The 15,398-nt window shown below is 34.4% G+C and overlaps 1 protein-coding gene and 1 long non-coding RNA gene across 2 annotated transcripts; one reads left to right on the top strand and one right to left on the bottom strand.

Annotated features, from left to right (window-relative positions):
* Positions 1-3,382: 3,382 nt before the first annotated feature.
* Positions 3,383-9,272, bottom strand: LOC122589409 (endo-1,4-beta-xylanase 1-like). Its single transcript, XM_043761703.1, has 8 exons — positions 9,207-9,272; positions 9,055-9,141; positions 7,280-7,638; positions 6,620-6,761; positions 6,173-6,525; positions 5,569-5,746; positions 4,807-5,346; positions 3,383-4,632 (listed from the first exon to the last, which is right to left on the bottom strand). Exons 1-8 carry the CDS (start codon positions 9,270-9,272, stop codon positions 3,517-3,519), a joined length of 2,841 nt encoding a protein of 946 aa, XP_043617638.1. The 3' UTR covers positions 3,383-3,516.
* Positions 9,273-10,146: 874 nt separating this feature from the next.
* LOC122588895 lies at positions 10,147-13,476 on the top strand. Its single transcript, XR_006322194.1, has 2 exons — positions 10,147-10,724; positions 13,154-13,476. It is a non-coding gene; the product is annotated as an uncharacterized LOC122588895 (long non-coding RNA).
* Positions 13,477-15,398: the final 1,922 nt, after the last annotated feature.

Raw genomic sequence — 15,398 nt, 5'->3', positions numbered from 1 at the left:
AAAAATAGTTTATGTAAACAATCTTGCTTTATTAATAAACTAGCTAATCACTCCGGGTGACTACCCGAGTATGAGAAGCAAAATATAAATTAACTTTTATATTTAAATACTATTAATCTAATTAAAACTTTTATATCTCACATCTTTATACTTAAGGTAATGCATCAGATTAATAAATAATAGCTCCCAATAAAATCATTACCGCATGTTTACAACTCGAAACTTGTTAGTGCGTTTATTTAGTCAACTACGACATTTATCCAAAATCAATCATAATGAAAAATTAATAGTCATGTGCAACACAATAAAAAGTACAAAAATAGCGAAATTATCTAACCATGCAATCTGGAAATCAAACTATATAAAAAAGTCTTAATCAAACATGAAAATATGAACATGACGCCTGTGGTAATGAGAAGTATTTGAAACTTCTCTAGCTTTGTGATTTTCATTTTTTGAAAATCTGGATCTAGATCATCATGTTTGGCCACTTTCTTTTAACATGCACTCGATGCAGTACTTTTCTTTGCTTGAATAACGCATCCGGTAGCCTGCCCAATTCATGTAATGGTAGCAAAATTGGATCTAAACACAACTAAATTAATTATTTGATGTAACTCTCATATGGAGAGTTTCTCATAATTTAAGTACATGGCCTATCTTAAAGTCTTGATACTCTTCGTATTTTTGGTACACCTATTACACTTAAATACAACCTTAACCATAAAGAAATTGGCCACTTAGCTAAAGAAAACATGTACTCACCTGTTTGATGTACATCAGCTCATCAATATCCTTGAATTGATATATTTTCCAATAGTCATCATTTAAGTAGACAGTGGTTGATGACAAAAACCTCCCAGCATGAATGAAATAACGTGATTAAATAGATATTATTTTGGCAATATAAAGTAAGTGTTGAACTTTTATTTAAAATTTAGCAGTTGTTTTTGTGTTTGGATACAACATGAATGGTGTTCAATTGAGTCAACACTTATTTCGGCTTTGTTTATTATCTTGATATCATTTGGCCCACTGGATAAATAACAACAAAATTCAACCCACCTGCAAGTAAATGGGTTGTAATTGTTGCTTCTATTTATCTGTTACTAATTAAGTGCCTAGTGCCTACAATGACCTCTACTTGCATAACTCAAAGGAGAATCTCATTGATAGTCAACTTTAATTGCTTATCTGAGCTATGCTATAATACACATACACTCACAATTGTAGTCCTAACACCACAGTTACTTTTTTAATATGTTTTGTAAAACGTTTTTTATAAAATGTCTAGATTCAACCGGGTTGATTAACTATTAACAATATAAACAACAAATGTTAAAAACGTTTGTAAAAAATAATGTGGGTGAGTGTACCTACTTGTCATAACCATCTCAATACTCGCCAAAATCAAAGGATTGATGCTACAATTCTTCTTCCAAAGCATGATTATCTTAACATTCGTCCTTCAGGCTTCAGTTCCCCAATGTATTTCATTGAGCAAAGATAGGTTTTCAACAGCCATTTCCGTTTGATATAGACGTAATTGATCCTGACATTGATATGAGATACAGAGATAGTAAAACGAAAGGCGTAATTGGTATGGTAATCAAGATTGGTATAAAACTGAGTGATATATATATATATATAGGTGTTAATATTAATCTTTATATATTTGATAAAAATCAGTAGGTTGATTTTAGTTAAACCTTGAAGGATATTAGTGTCAGCATTATTGATTAAGCATTATTGGGTTTTAAAAAATATATATTTATAGTTCCATTGATTAAGTTGCTTAGTGTGATCGGATTAAAACATGAACTGATGGATTTCATGGTCACATTACATATAAAATATACAGGAAAAATCAACATTCTAAAACCCTTCACTGGATATAATTTGTTAAAACTATCCTATTTATATAAAATTTAACTCACTTCACTGGAGCATTACTGAAAAAATCAGTCAAACAGTTGCTATTCATATAAACTATCACTCGTGAATTAATTCTAACCTTTTTTAAATCCATCCATACAAGCCAACACTGGAACCAAGGTTGGAGAACTCGTGACTTAGACTCGACTCAGTAAAAGGGGGAGTTGGGAGTTTTTGGAGACTCGGACTCGACTCGGGGAGAACTCGGATTGCAATTTTATATACAAACATAAGTATTTTTGAAATTATATGTAATAAAACTTTAAAAATATCTTCCAAACATCAAATTTTAACATAATTGTTTAAAAAAGGTAACATAATAATTCAAAACTTAAAAATTAAACGTAAGATTAGTTACGCTTCATCATCATTTTGTCCGTATCGAGGTAAGAGAACTCGACTCGGCGAGATGAGAAGTCAGGAGTTTATTTTGGGTATCCAGCCGACTCGGGAGAGTTTTACAACCTTGATTGTTGTTAGCAATATGGTATACCAAATCCAAATAAAAAATTGCATTAGTACAGCACAAAAAAAACCCAAATATTCCTTTTTAACTCACTTCATTTGTCGATTGATAATAGTTAAATGTATAACCTATATGTAGAATACAAAAAGGCAAAAACAATCACTTATGTTGTCTAGCCAATAGAATCTAAAAAGGAACAAATGAAATAACCTTCTTGATTGATAGTTATCATGAACAAATCTAAAATAATTAAATTTGTAAGTAATCGGTTCACAATAACAAAAATAATAATTGATTTCCCCCCAAAAATAATCCCCAAATTCATAATAAAGAAAAATTGAAAAAAAAAACCTAAATTGAATTGAAAATATACAGTAGCTGGAATGACTTTAAATCAAATCTATTCGTCAATCTATCCATCGATAAAGATGAAGAAGCTTGCAAAATCTTAGAAGGTCCGCTCAAAGAATTAACAAAGAAGAAAAATGATGAAGAAAGAGGGAAACATGAATTAGAGTATCTTGACAAGCATATATTACCTTTCTGTTTTAGAAATAAAGGTTTCAGCTACCACGTATCAAACTTTTAAAGAGAGTTTCTTTTGGGATCCTTTTTTATCATGAAAAAAAAAAAAGATATAAGATATTTGAGTAGCCCTGCCCAGATCAGATTGATGCTCCATAATGTTCGCAATGTAAATAAGGTTTTCAAGCTTGACATGGAACTCTGAGTATTTTGATAATCTAGAGTCTATCCACTAGCCGGCCAGAAATCGAATTTATCATGATCAGCTTCGAATAATTTTAAACTCGACTACAAACAGCTAGCTAGGTAGCTACATTTGATTACGTATCTTATTACGAGATGTGATAGAGGTTCATTGATCGTGCCTGATACAATAATGGCACTATTGCTCTAATCAAGACTTTTAATAAGATTAGATGGGGATTACTTTGTATTTTCTTTCTTAGAATGTGCAAATTACAATAACATAATTATTTCTTTTCTTTTTAACAAATAAATTTCGACACGGAAACCTTACACTTGAATCACCAAAAGCACACTATTCCACAACACCAACATATTTTCTTTCGTATGTGATTTATATCAATCACTTACACATCAATAGACACAACCAAAGGAATATCACCCTTTTCGACTTCAAATTTCTTGACAGTTTTCTTCGAATCTTTAAGCACAACAACCTCATATGTGCCCGGGAAGCCACGAAACTTGAACTCACCTGAATCATCAACATGTCCATGAGCATGAGACAGCCACTCTTTCTTAAGCTCAAGAAACCGCTTTCCGGTTTCATTAATATCTCCTTCTGCATTCACCAAGTGAGAATTTTCGCGACTCATAAACAACTCCCAAAATCCCCATAACATTATACCTTCAACAGCCGGATGAGCAAACGCTTCACGAAGCATAACTTCCAAGTCATCGGCTCTAACGTATTCATTGACTGAAGAAACGTCCAGCTCAGTGAACCAAATTGGGAGTCCAAGAACTCCCAGTTTGTCAAGAGCTGAACAAACAATGGGACCCACTGGACTATCAATATGCCCTTGGATCCCAATGCCCCCAACGGGGGCACCTTGTTGTTGCAAATCAAGAATTTGAGATACGTATTTCTCGGGTGTGGATCTTGTATCACACCCGTCTTCAATATGGTAATCGTTCACAAACAATGTGGCTGACGGGTCTAACTGGTTTGCGGTTTTGAACATGTTGGCTCGTGTATCTGGACCTAAGCGGCTGGGGTAAAATGAACCATGTAGCATTTCATTGTTCACGTCATAATGTTTGAACTTACCTTTGTATCGGTTTAATAAGCTAGTCATTCGGTTTTGGACAGCTGTTGCTAGATCGGTTTTACTAAGGTTCTTCACCCAATCTTGAACCGTGTTGTCTACATCCCAAAAGATGCAATGCCCACGAGCCGCTATGTTGTTATCGTCACATAATTTTAAAAGGTCATCAGCGTCTTTGTAGTTTAAGTTCCCTTTCTGTGATTCAGTCCAGTACCATTTGAGCTCGTTTCCAAAAACGGCCCAGTCAAAATTTTTCACCAAAAACGCCACGAAGTCTTCATTATCAATGTTTGAGCGGCTAATGCACGATCCTATAGGAAAACTGTTTTGAGTTTGTTTTACTATTACCATTTTCACAGGCATATTGATCGACTTTGGGACAGATAATTTCAATGTGACATCTCTTTTACGAATCTGTAGATCAAGAATACAATAAAAAGTACGTTAGGCAAGTTTTGGTTTCAAATGTAACTTAAATCGACCTGTTTACAAGTAAATGGGTCAAAACCGATACATTTCAAGTATTCTCAGCTTACGAAAACCAGATCAAAAGAAAATCAAACTAAATTAAGCCAATAATTTAATTACCTTATCCGCTTGTCGGTTTAAATGCCTAAATCTCTCCTTCCTGTCCACGGCAAAGATCTGAAGTCCAGCCACCATAAAACTAATTCCAGCAGCTGGTCCTTGAATATAAACCATAACTTTAGCAGGTTGATTTTCAATTCTAAAAGACCCACAAATTTCGTGCCAACGATAAGCATCATTGATCTCAACCTGACCACCGTTGATCCATTGGCTGTCTACCCCAAGAGCCACATTTACATTCTGTGCACCAGTGGCTCCAGGGCCAAGTCTAACCCAAGCTGATACTTGGTAAGTTACAAAGAGTTTTACTTTGTCTGTGATCATCTGGGCCGGACCCATCCAGGTCTGTGTGCGGTTAGTTGTATGTATGCAACGTCCACTTAATGGTTGGTGGGGTCCGAGGGTGTCTCTTGCAGCTGGTGGAAGTATGTGTGGTGAGCCAGTCACAACATTTAATACACAATTACCAAGAGGGAAGAATCCGTTTGTTCCATCATTAAGATTACTATTTGTGATAATGTTAACTCCATAGTCTGGATTCTGTAACCAGAAAATTATATAAACAAAAACATAACATCGGTTATAAACCTTGAAATGAACAAAACCATGTAAGGTTAAAACTTAATTGTCTGAAAGTAAAGCTATTTACTCTAACTTTGCATAATGTTAAGCTTGAGAAGTAGCTTCTAGTTATATAGCTTTGCTTCGTAGACATGACATAGAAGGATATAGAAAAAGAAAGTTCAAGGATTAATTAACAACCTCAATGATAGGTGGAGGAGATGGAGGTACTTTCTCAGCATGTTTAAGGATTAAGCCATCAAGAAGAATATCAGTGCCAGAAGGTGGACCTTCAAGATAAATCACGACCTTTGACTGCAAACCGTTTAAAAGAAACATTCCCTGCATTTGTACCCAGTCTGAATCTGTTGCTTGTGTGCTTCATGCAAAAGAAACAGAGGTACATTAGCGAAAGTAAAATGCAGACTGTTTAAATATCAACCCCTTTTCTTATGAACAGATTGGTTCAGGGTATCTTTAAGCGTTAACTTGGATAATTTAAGTGCAACGGCTCAAATGGTGCCCAAGATTAATTTTTTAAAAACATAAATAAAACCTCATAAGAACTTTATTCAAATGGTGGTATGATAACTTATTAATCAATTTTCATAATCATATTTGACACACTAACTAGTCATAAAAAACTTAGAGTTTGAGAAATAGTGTCGTGGGTTGACCCAGGTGGATTTGTTTTGACACATGCCATAATTTAGCCAATTTCACCTACTCTGTTACCCAACTCTTCTATTGCACATATGAAAGCGCAATGCATGATAAGCAATAAAGATCAGGGAAAGAAACGAACTTAGCAATGCTTATGTATTGTTCACGAGAATCCGGGGTTTGGACCCATAATGTAGCTCTAACACTTGAGCTACTAACGTTATTCCCATAGATTCTAACAAAAGCAGTAATTTCGTATGCAAGTTTTCTCTGAACTTTTCCAGTAATATCTTGTTGTATCCCGTTCCAACTTTGTGTGCGCTCTGCAGTGGACGCAAAGAACTTGCCAGATTTGGGAAGAATCTTTCCATCACCCATTGAGTCGTGTACCAGAATTTTGCATCCCCTTCCACTCCAGTTACTAACACCATCTTCAAATTCAGGGTTCAATATGATGTTCCCTTCGTCCGTATAACAACATGGTGCAAGTTTACCCTATACAACAGAAGATTGTGGGATGAATTTCAAGTAGAAAGTTTGTCGGTATAAAGGGGAGTATAAGTTAGTGTATCGGTTATGGCCCACTTACATGACAAAACATAGACACTGAATCAATTAGAATGTTTACTCCTGGGGCCGGACCTTCCAAGTAAAACACCACACGGTCAGGCTTCTCCGTCAACACAAATGTACCTTCCAAGTTCTCCCATTTATCTTTAGAGATAGCAGTTCTACATCAATGAATAGGGGTGTTAACCTCACCAATTTCACTTATGAATACGTCATTATTAGAATTACTTTTTTTAATCTTAAACATACCATATAATCGAATAAATTAAAAAGGTTAAAAGTTGTCGAAAAGACTATTTTTATAGCATAGAACTTCCTGATATACTTTATTGAATCAACATTTGTGTAGTTGACTACAACTTAGATAAAGCCCATTACAGCACTTACTAGAAACTGACCCATTTCAGTTCAAACTCATTTGAACCAGGTTAGCCAACTTGTTCATCCACAAACAAAAGAAGAATAGAATACTTAATAATGAATGAAAAGAGAAATGTATAACTTAATTTTTTTAATGCATACACTTTCTGGTATACATTTTATGGAATGACAAATGTGTGTATTTGACTGAAACCCAGCAAAGCCCATTCAGTTCATATGGACCGGGTTCACCAACATTTTCATCCACAAAAGAAAGAAATAAATAACATAAAAAATGAACAAGAAGGGAAACGTATACCTTGTGATGTTCAAATACTTGGTAGCCGAGTTTTGGTGTTCAAATTTAAGGGTAGCAATGACTTCAGCATTACCGTGGAGACACGTCCCAGAAACTCCAACACGGGCAATAACCTTGTAAGTGGAACCTGATGAAACTTTGTTTGTTATGTCCTGTTCTAAGCCTTGCCAATTTTGGGTTCTATTTGTAACAACAACATGCCCTTTGCAACATTTTAGTGAGTGTTCTTCCACTGTAGGAGAAACCAGAAAGGCATCACAGCAGTTTGCATGCCATGAATGCAAACCTTTCGAGAAGTTGTGGTTATCTATGATGTTAGATATATGGCTACTCTTTTCGCTGTTCATGTCATTTGGTTTCTGTAACTCAGCATTATAAGTGAAACCATTAAAGTAATATCATTTTTGCTATTTATATAATATGTCGAAAGAAGTAAGCAAATCATGAGATATACTGTCATGGAAAGAGCCTCGACAATTAAAAAAAAAACTTATCATATAAATTCAATCACAAGGGTAGCTTGAAAATACTTAACAATTCTACATGTTGATAAACTTTGTATATGAGTGATCTACTGTCAGACTAAGTTTGTCCAGCTTTTAGAGTTAAAGAAAAAAAAAAAAGAAGTAAAAACCCTTGCCACTAGAGACAGAGGTCGAAAGTTCAATTCTAACTCCTTGAGTGCCAGAGGTCCTTTTTGGGAAGCAACCTCTCAACCTTAACTAGAGGTAAGATTGTCTATATCTCACCTCCCTCATATTCAGTCAAAGACAGAATCGGGTCTGATTATCTATGGAATAAGACATTGGGTGTTACTTTTTCAAAATAATTGTTACTTAATTGTTAAGAATGATTACAACGATTATCGGTACTACATTAACAGAATAAATAGATTCAAGAGATTGTAAACAATTAAAATACACCTTAGGTGATTTTACTACACCTCAAGGGTGAAATACTTTTGATAAATGGTTTCCAAAGCAACTACTGCCCACCACCTAAACTGATGGTCACCTCCATAATCTCTATAACTTGAATCCCAATATTTGTAGTTACATTTTACCATCACTATTTTCTTAAAATTAAAATACATACTTATTTTGCCAATTGTTTGGATGGCCTGTTAGTATTTAAGGTCTTAGTCTCCCGGGTTTGAGACTTACTCCACACATTTGTGGGGTGGGGTACGTATACGTATTTTTATTCAAAAAGTACTAGGTTTAATTCTAGGCAGTATAGTTTAGGAATATTAGTAGGATATATAGTTTGCTAGTAATAAAAAAATAAAAGTACTTATTCTACTAACACATATAGTCATTGAAATATTGAACATTGATTTTCTTCTTGATATATTACATTCATACCAACTTGTGTACATCTAAAAGTAGTTCCTTATACTCCACCTTCTTGATTAAAGAAGAGAAACTGTTGACGTTGTAAGTCAAGATCAATTTGTCACTTCTAGATTACATATGTTGCGTGGAAACCTTTCAATGAGAATTTGATAACAAATAAAAAATATTACTATCATAAAGAATATTAAATGGAGAATGTTGGTGATTCATTATAAGTGAGAACCAAACTCAAGATGTATATATTCCAATAACACTAGCAGTTAGTTCCCCATGCACAAAATAAAAATCTGATTATTGACACTGTTATATAACTCTTTAAATATATCTTTCAGTTTCAATGTCAAACATGCATATGGACTCTAGATATCACAAACCAATTAAACACAAATTCTAAAAGTTGTCAATTAAAAGAACACAAACCTGAGAGTAAAAACTATCATTGCCATTGATCATTGATGGGGTTGGGACTTCCATTGATAAATTCTCCATACCTTCTTTCAATATTTTCTGTCAAACAATGTACTAATAAACATCAAATTTTTGCTAGAAAAAAACTTAACTATATTTATTACCTTTGAACAGTTGGGATTCTTGTGACGTTTAAAGATATTGAAAAACCATGCTGACATCTTTCCCATTTATAGACCAAGAATTCTAGCTAGTTATGAAGTGAACTTTAAGAATTCCCCTTAACAAGTCTTCTAAGTTGAAAAGACTTATAACAAATTTCCACAAAAACCCATGATTAATAAGTGATTAGCATTAAAACCCAAAATGTTTTACATATAATTTTTATGAGTGATGTTATTGATGGGTTTCCTTTGTTTTACAGTTAAGATTATAGCCTAGACTTCTATTGTATGCTTGTATTGAAATATAAGCTTTGATATTTAATATAGTATGGGGATTCTTTAACTTTTTTATTTTGTTTTACTTTTATTATTAGATTCGGAACTTGGTTTACAAGCAAACTGGCCATTGTGAGTTTAAAAGTTGAAAATTAGGTGAACGATGGGTTTTCTGATACAGCAGTATGCCTTTTGTTTAAGGTTGCATGTACATCAGGGTTTATAGATTTTTATTATCATTTTATAATTTGTTGTTTTATTTGTTAAACTAAAGAGCTTGTATGCATGGTGCCTTTCTTCTATTTGATGCAAATCTCTCAACACTTCGGCTCCCAATTGTAGTGTCACTAGTGTATTGGTTTGAGGCATCAGTTTATGACGCAGCACCAGGAGGACACGCGGGGTACGTCCCGCAACCAATCCAACAGGAAATCGAGTAAATTACCAGATTAAATAAATAACTGACGTGATGGTGTTGAGAGGCCGGGGTTCCTCTGTTACATTGTTGTGTTAGTGTAAAAATTGTTTGACGTAACATTAATGTGACAAAACTGACGTAAACGGTAACCAAGTAAATGCGAGATTTGTTATTAAAATAGTTCATTTGGTAAATTGAACTTATCTATACTCCCTTGTACCATAGTGGCTTTAAGGGAATAAGAACCTGACTAAAATGTCCATTCAACTTACTACATCTTCCTTTACCCATCTCTGTGGTCGGTTTACCCATAAGAAAACTTTAGACCCCCAAATCTCACACAAAAATTAACCCTTTCTCATCTGGTGATCGCTGAATCAAACCCCCCAAAATCATACCCTCGAATCAGACAATCACATCTCCGGCGGTGTGATGCCGTCGCCATCCAACAGATTTCAATTCACACTGGTGCAACTGATTTCAATCCATTGGTGGTGGGAGGAGAAAATCTAACAGATTTCAATATCATTGCCCCCGTTTATCCCTGAAAATCTAAATTATCTACGTCAATCCGCACTATCATCTACATCATTGCCGCCATCAAATCACCAACACCATCGGCGTCAATCGCCAACAACACCGGCGGCATCACCATCGCATAAATAAAGATTATGACCCATATTTTACTTGATCAAGGTTATGACCCATATTTTACATAACCACTGTCTCCATTAAGAGATCAGATCTTTTGGTTTTTCCTCCATCACCGTCGTTCCAGAAAACACCGCCTTGCATACCCTCCAAACGTCGTTCCTCCTCCTCAGGTTTGCAACCCATTATTATTTTTATTATTATTGTTTTTGTATTTATGATCTTAAAGATTTGATTTTTATGATTTGTTATTGAATTATTATTGATGGGCTTTTTTATTCTATATGAAATTTTGATAAGTTGTTGTGAGATAAGAAATGTGATATTATTTAATGGATTTTAATGATTTTTTTTGTAATAATCTATGAAGATTTTTGGTGGGTTATCATAATTTTGAGAAAAGTTCATAACTCTAAAATTTTGAAAAGATAATTGGTAGCTAATTTGTTGGGAATGAGCTAATATTGGTTTGTTCCTTTGCCCAATGCTATATGTAGTTTTGAAATAAGGTTTCATGGTAGTTTGAAAAAATAATTTGTATAGCCAGAAGTTGATACTTAAATTTGCAGTAGTATGATTATCATATTTAGGAGGCTAGAGATTGTTGCTATAATATTGCGGCATTGGGCTTTAACAAAACTTTAACCGCTGTGAGTTTGTGTGAGGCGATTCGGACTGTGTGCATTAGTTGGTCACCGTTGGTCACCGTCCGACAAAAAGATTAGGGAAGGTAGAAGATTACAAGGTCTTTGATAGCACACTCATTTTATGAAAAGTAATTGGATGGGTGAATCGACTGTATGACAAAAGTGACTCTTCGATACAATGCTGATGTTTATTTTGCAATTAAATTATGGAAAGTACTTTATTTGACATTGAAAGTCAAGGTGTATCCTTTTTGTTGGAACAACTATAGAGGAAAAAAGCTGCAAGTTAGGTGATTAAGTTTGTGTTTGAAAAGGTAAAATGGGACACTGATTGAGTCTCTACAGGCCATGGGCTGCAAGTTTGAATCTTTTTAAAAAAAATGGTGTGTGAAGTGTGAAAGAACAACTTTCCCATCCTAAATCGTGTATTCGTGTTTTACATAAGTAGTAAGAACAAAGTGGACAGAAAAGTGTTTTCAGATTGTGAACGAAACCATTGATTCGAGTGCCCCAATAGAAATTAAAGAGAACACTGTTGATGATCCTCATATTAGACAACGAGAATAGAATTTATAGATTCAAGGTAACTTGTGAAATTTGTCGACATGGTGAAACTTAAAGATTAAATGTTCAAACGGGTCGGTGCATGTTTTGGTCAAAATGCTTTGTTTTAATTGCCATAAAAGGTTTAGGCAGAACATATATATTTTAACTATATATGCACCATACTTTAGGGGGTTGGTAATGGATGGATGGTGGATGCATTATAGCCGCGGTGCCACGACGGAACACCGCCGCCAACGCCCCACCACGCGTGGCGGGGTGAGTTTGAGCGGTCACACCACGCGTTCCACCACTCACAAGGTCCTGGAATCGATGCATGCCAACAATTGGATTTCGAAATTGAGCCGTTTGAATATATTTTTTTTTTCTTTTCTTTTTTTATCTTTTCACCTTTCCTATATATACTACTATTACATATTTATACACACAACTCTCTAATTTCAAATACTTTCTCCTAAATATAAATCTCATTTTACCACAATCTACCTTCTTCTATGGCTAACACTCCAATGAATCTTCGTGATGTTAAAATGTCGATCCAAGTCCACCTAAATTACGACTCCAGACACCGCACTGCAGTAAACAACGTCATTCAGAGCGTGTCTGAAAACAAGGCGGCTTACCAAGCCCAGATCGACCAATTGACGGCTCCCAATCGGGTTCTTAATCTCAATGAAAGTGAGTATCTTGCGTATCTTCGTCAGAAGATGGATTGGCTGGATCAAGTTATTTGTCAGCTTACCACCGCCTCTTCGACTTTGACCACCACGCTAGGCCACTGGGAGTACTGGCAAGGTAGTGTCGGTAATGGTGAGGATGTATCTTACTACTCTGACCCGGGGGAGTACGTATCTCCTCCACCTGGCAACGTTTTCGGGTCACCCGAACCATACCATTACATTCATCGTAACAATGGTGATAGTACTCGACTCGGACTATTCCGATGCTTAGTATTTATGTATTTTAAATTTACTATGTTAGTTATGCTTTTATTTGTCATGTAATGTTTTCGTAATGTTTTTTTTTAAGTATTATGTATGTTTTATTTTGATTTATTATGTAATGTTTTTTATTTAATGAAAATTTAATGTTTAAATAAAATGAAAATTGTAAAATGAGTGGTGAAGTGAGTGGTCGGATGCCAACAAAATTTGGATGAGTGGTGAGTGAGTGAGTGGTGAAGTTGAGGTGGCATAAGGTGATTGGTTAGAAGTGAGTGGTAAAAAAAAATTTGAGTGGTGGGTTGTCAACCCTCTTATAACAAGCTATAGTGGAATGTTCAGCTTATTGGGTTTTTCTGGGTACATTTTAAGTATTTTGTTCTCTATCGATTTTGGAAAATATATTGGCCGGTGGTCCTATATACTCATTTAGGCCGATACAAAATGCAGGTTATATTTTATGAGCCGGATTAGAATCTTCAGGTGGACAAGCACGTTCTATGGTGGGCACATATAATTGGTGTAGCACACCTGAATTTCAGCATGGGCCGTCAAGGCAGGAAGTTATATACAAGTGATATGCTTTCTCTGTTTCAATATTGCTCGATTGTAAAATTCCTCTATGTATAATGCTGCAAATGTTGTCCTAATAGAGGTAAATAGAGTAGCCTCTTTTACAAATACAAGTGATCTGTCAAATTGATAACCCTGTTTCATAAAAGCATTGATCATTTTATTTGAGTTGAAAAGTGAAAATACATAATTAAATGTCATTCCCAGGCTATAGTCACTCAATATGGAGTTAACTTCATTATCTCATAAGAACTTCAATTTTTACACTTATAAAAAAGATGATGATTGTCTGAAATATTTGTGAAGTTTAGAGGATCTATCTTATTTGGAACTTTGGAAGTCTTTTTTCTTCTGTAACGGTAGACATCACTTTTAGTTTGTAATTTATAAACTTTAAAAGTAAGTCATGTAGTGAGCTCACGAGAAGACGATATATCACGAGATGGTAGATGAACTACACGAAGATGAGTATTACATCGTAACCAATTACTGATGAGTATTACATCGTAACCAATTACTGTCAAGGTATCTCGCACGATGTTAATTGTTGGTATTTTATAGGTACCGCTGCAACGCGCGGGTATCCGTCTAATATTGTTAAAATAAAGTTATTAGTACCAAGGGCATGTTATTCCATCCGAAAAAGTTTAGTACGAGTATCATACTATTTTATAGGGAAATGTTATATTAGGAACCCAAAAATTACAAAAAATCTTAAGAATTTTCTATAAATTAAAATTATTTATAATATATGATTGTTTACATATGTTCATATGACTATATAAACTTTCTTTTTTAACTGCAATATATAATATAATACTAAATCATCTAGCAAGACGCTAGAATTAAAGTACAAGAACTCTAGAATTACAAGAAAACAAAACACTATATATTTGACCAATTTTAGCGTGCACAAATTATAAGCAGAACGAAGCACTGGCATCATAATACCAATAATGGATTTTTAATCCATTCGTTCCATTGTATGAGTTTCTTTTTCTGTCTGCAAATGTACCGCTGATAAGAAATGTTTATGATCTAGTCCGCCAATGGTTTCGCCCTATTTTTGTGAGGTTGGAAGGCGGTTTCATTTCTATACCATTATTAAGCCAATTACAACCTTTTTAGTTGGACTCATTTGGGAATGATCAATGGCATACACAAGATCACATGGAGAAAGATTCTAGAACACGGGTTTCACTTAAAAAAAATGCCATTTAGTGACACATAAAAATGTGTCACTAAATATCACAAAAGTGCCACTAAAATACGGTTGGGTAATGGGTGTCAGAAAAAAAAAGTGTAACTAAGGACGGTGCCATTAAAAGGGTTTAGTGGCACTTTTCTGTCCGTTACTAAAGTTTTTATGGGTTTTAGTGGCACTTCTTTATTATGCTACTATAGACTTTTTGAGTTTTAGTGACACTTTTTAGTTGTGTCATTAAAGAGTTTACAATTTTTAGTGGCAATTAGATTGTAATCTATAAACTTAAAGTTAATCAGTGGCACTTAAATTTCTTTCATTAAAAGTAGTAATATTTTGTGGCACAAACTTTGTGTCATTAGACTTTTCTGACAAAGGAGGTGAAAATTTTAACGATAGATGCAATTTAAATAATAGAGTTATCACTATTACTAAACAAAGTTCTCTAATATTCATGAGTATTAAATCAAAAGATCACCACAAGTCAAGCAACAACACATGAGGATACCTAACAGAAAAACAAAAGAGCCTAACTAATCTTCAAATAAGAAACCTAAAGCTTTGAAACCCAATTCCCTTCATCCAATGTAGCAAGCCTCTTCTAGCTCAATCTCACATGACAACGAATCTGTGATAGAGAAGGAAATGCTAGAAGTTAAACTCTAATACAAACAAAAGTAAGTACCTTTCAAACTCTAATACAAATAAGGACTAAATAAATCAAAAACTCTAGCTATTTGTCCATTATTGAAATGTCACAACACTCAAATCAAGAAAGCTTTGTTGAGGAAACCGAGTGGAAAACAAGTAAGAGGAAACTTTAATTGACCATATATTTTTGAAGAGTAAAGTTAATAATATGTACCACTATTATTGATTCCACTTCCGGCTGAGGATCTTTGGTTTCCACTTGGCGAG

The sequence above is a fragment of the Erigeron canadensis genome, chromosome 2 (genome assembly GCF_010389155.1).
Source record: "Erigeron canadensis isolate Cc75 chromosome 2, C_canadensis_v1, whole genome shotgun sequence".
In the NCBI taxonomy this organism is placed as follows: domain Eukaryota; kingdom Viridiplantae; phylum Streptophyta; class Magnoliopsida; order Asterales; family Asteraceae; genus Erigeron; species Erigeron canadensis.
Note: the sequence above shows the minus strand (reverse complement) of the source record. Positions and strands in the feature narration are given on the sequence as shown.

Bases quoted from the DNA above. Each gene is read 5' to 3' on its own strand.
- LOC122589409 (XM_043761703.1), bottom strand. From the start codon at position 9,272: ATGGGAAAGATGTCAGCATGGTTTTTCAATATCTTTAAACGTCACAAG. The intron at 9,142-9,206 runs GTAATAAATATA...ATTGTTTGACAG, and splicing joins AGAATCCCAACTGTTCAAAG to AAAATATTGAAAGAAGGTAT. The intron at 6,526-6,619 runs GTAAGTGGGCCA...TCTGTTGTATAG, and splicing joins CAGTGTCTATGTTTTGTCAT to GGTAAACTTGCACCATGTTG.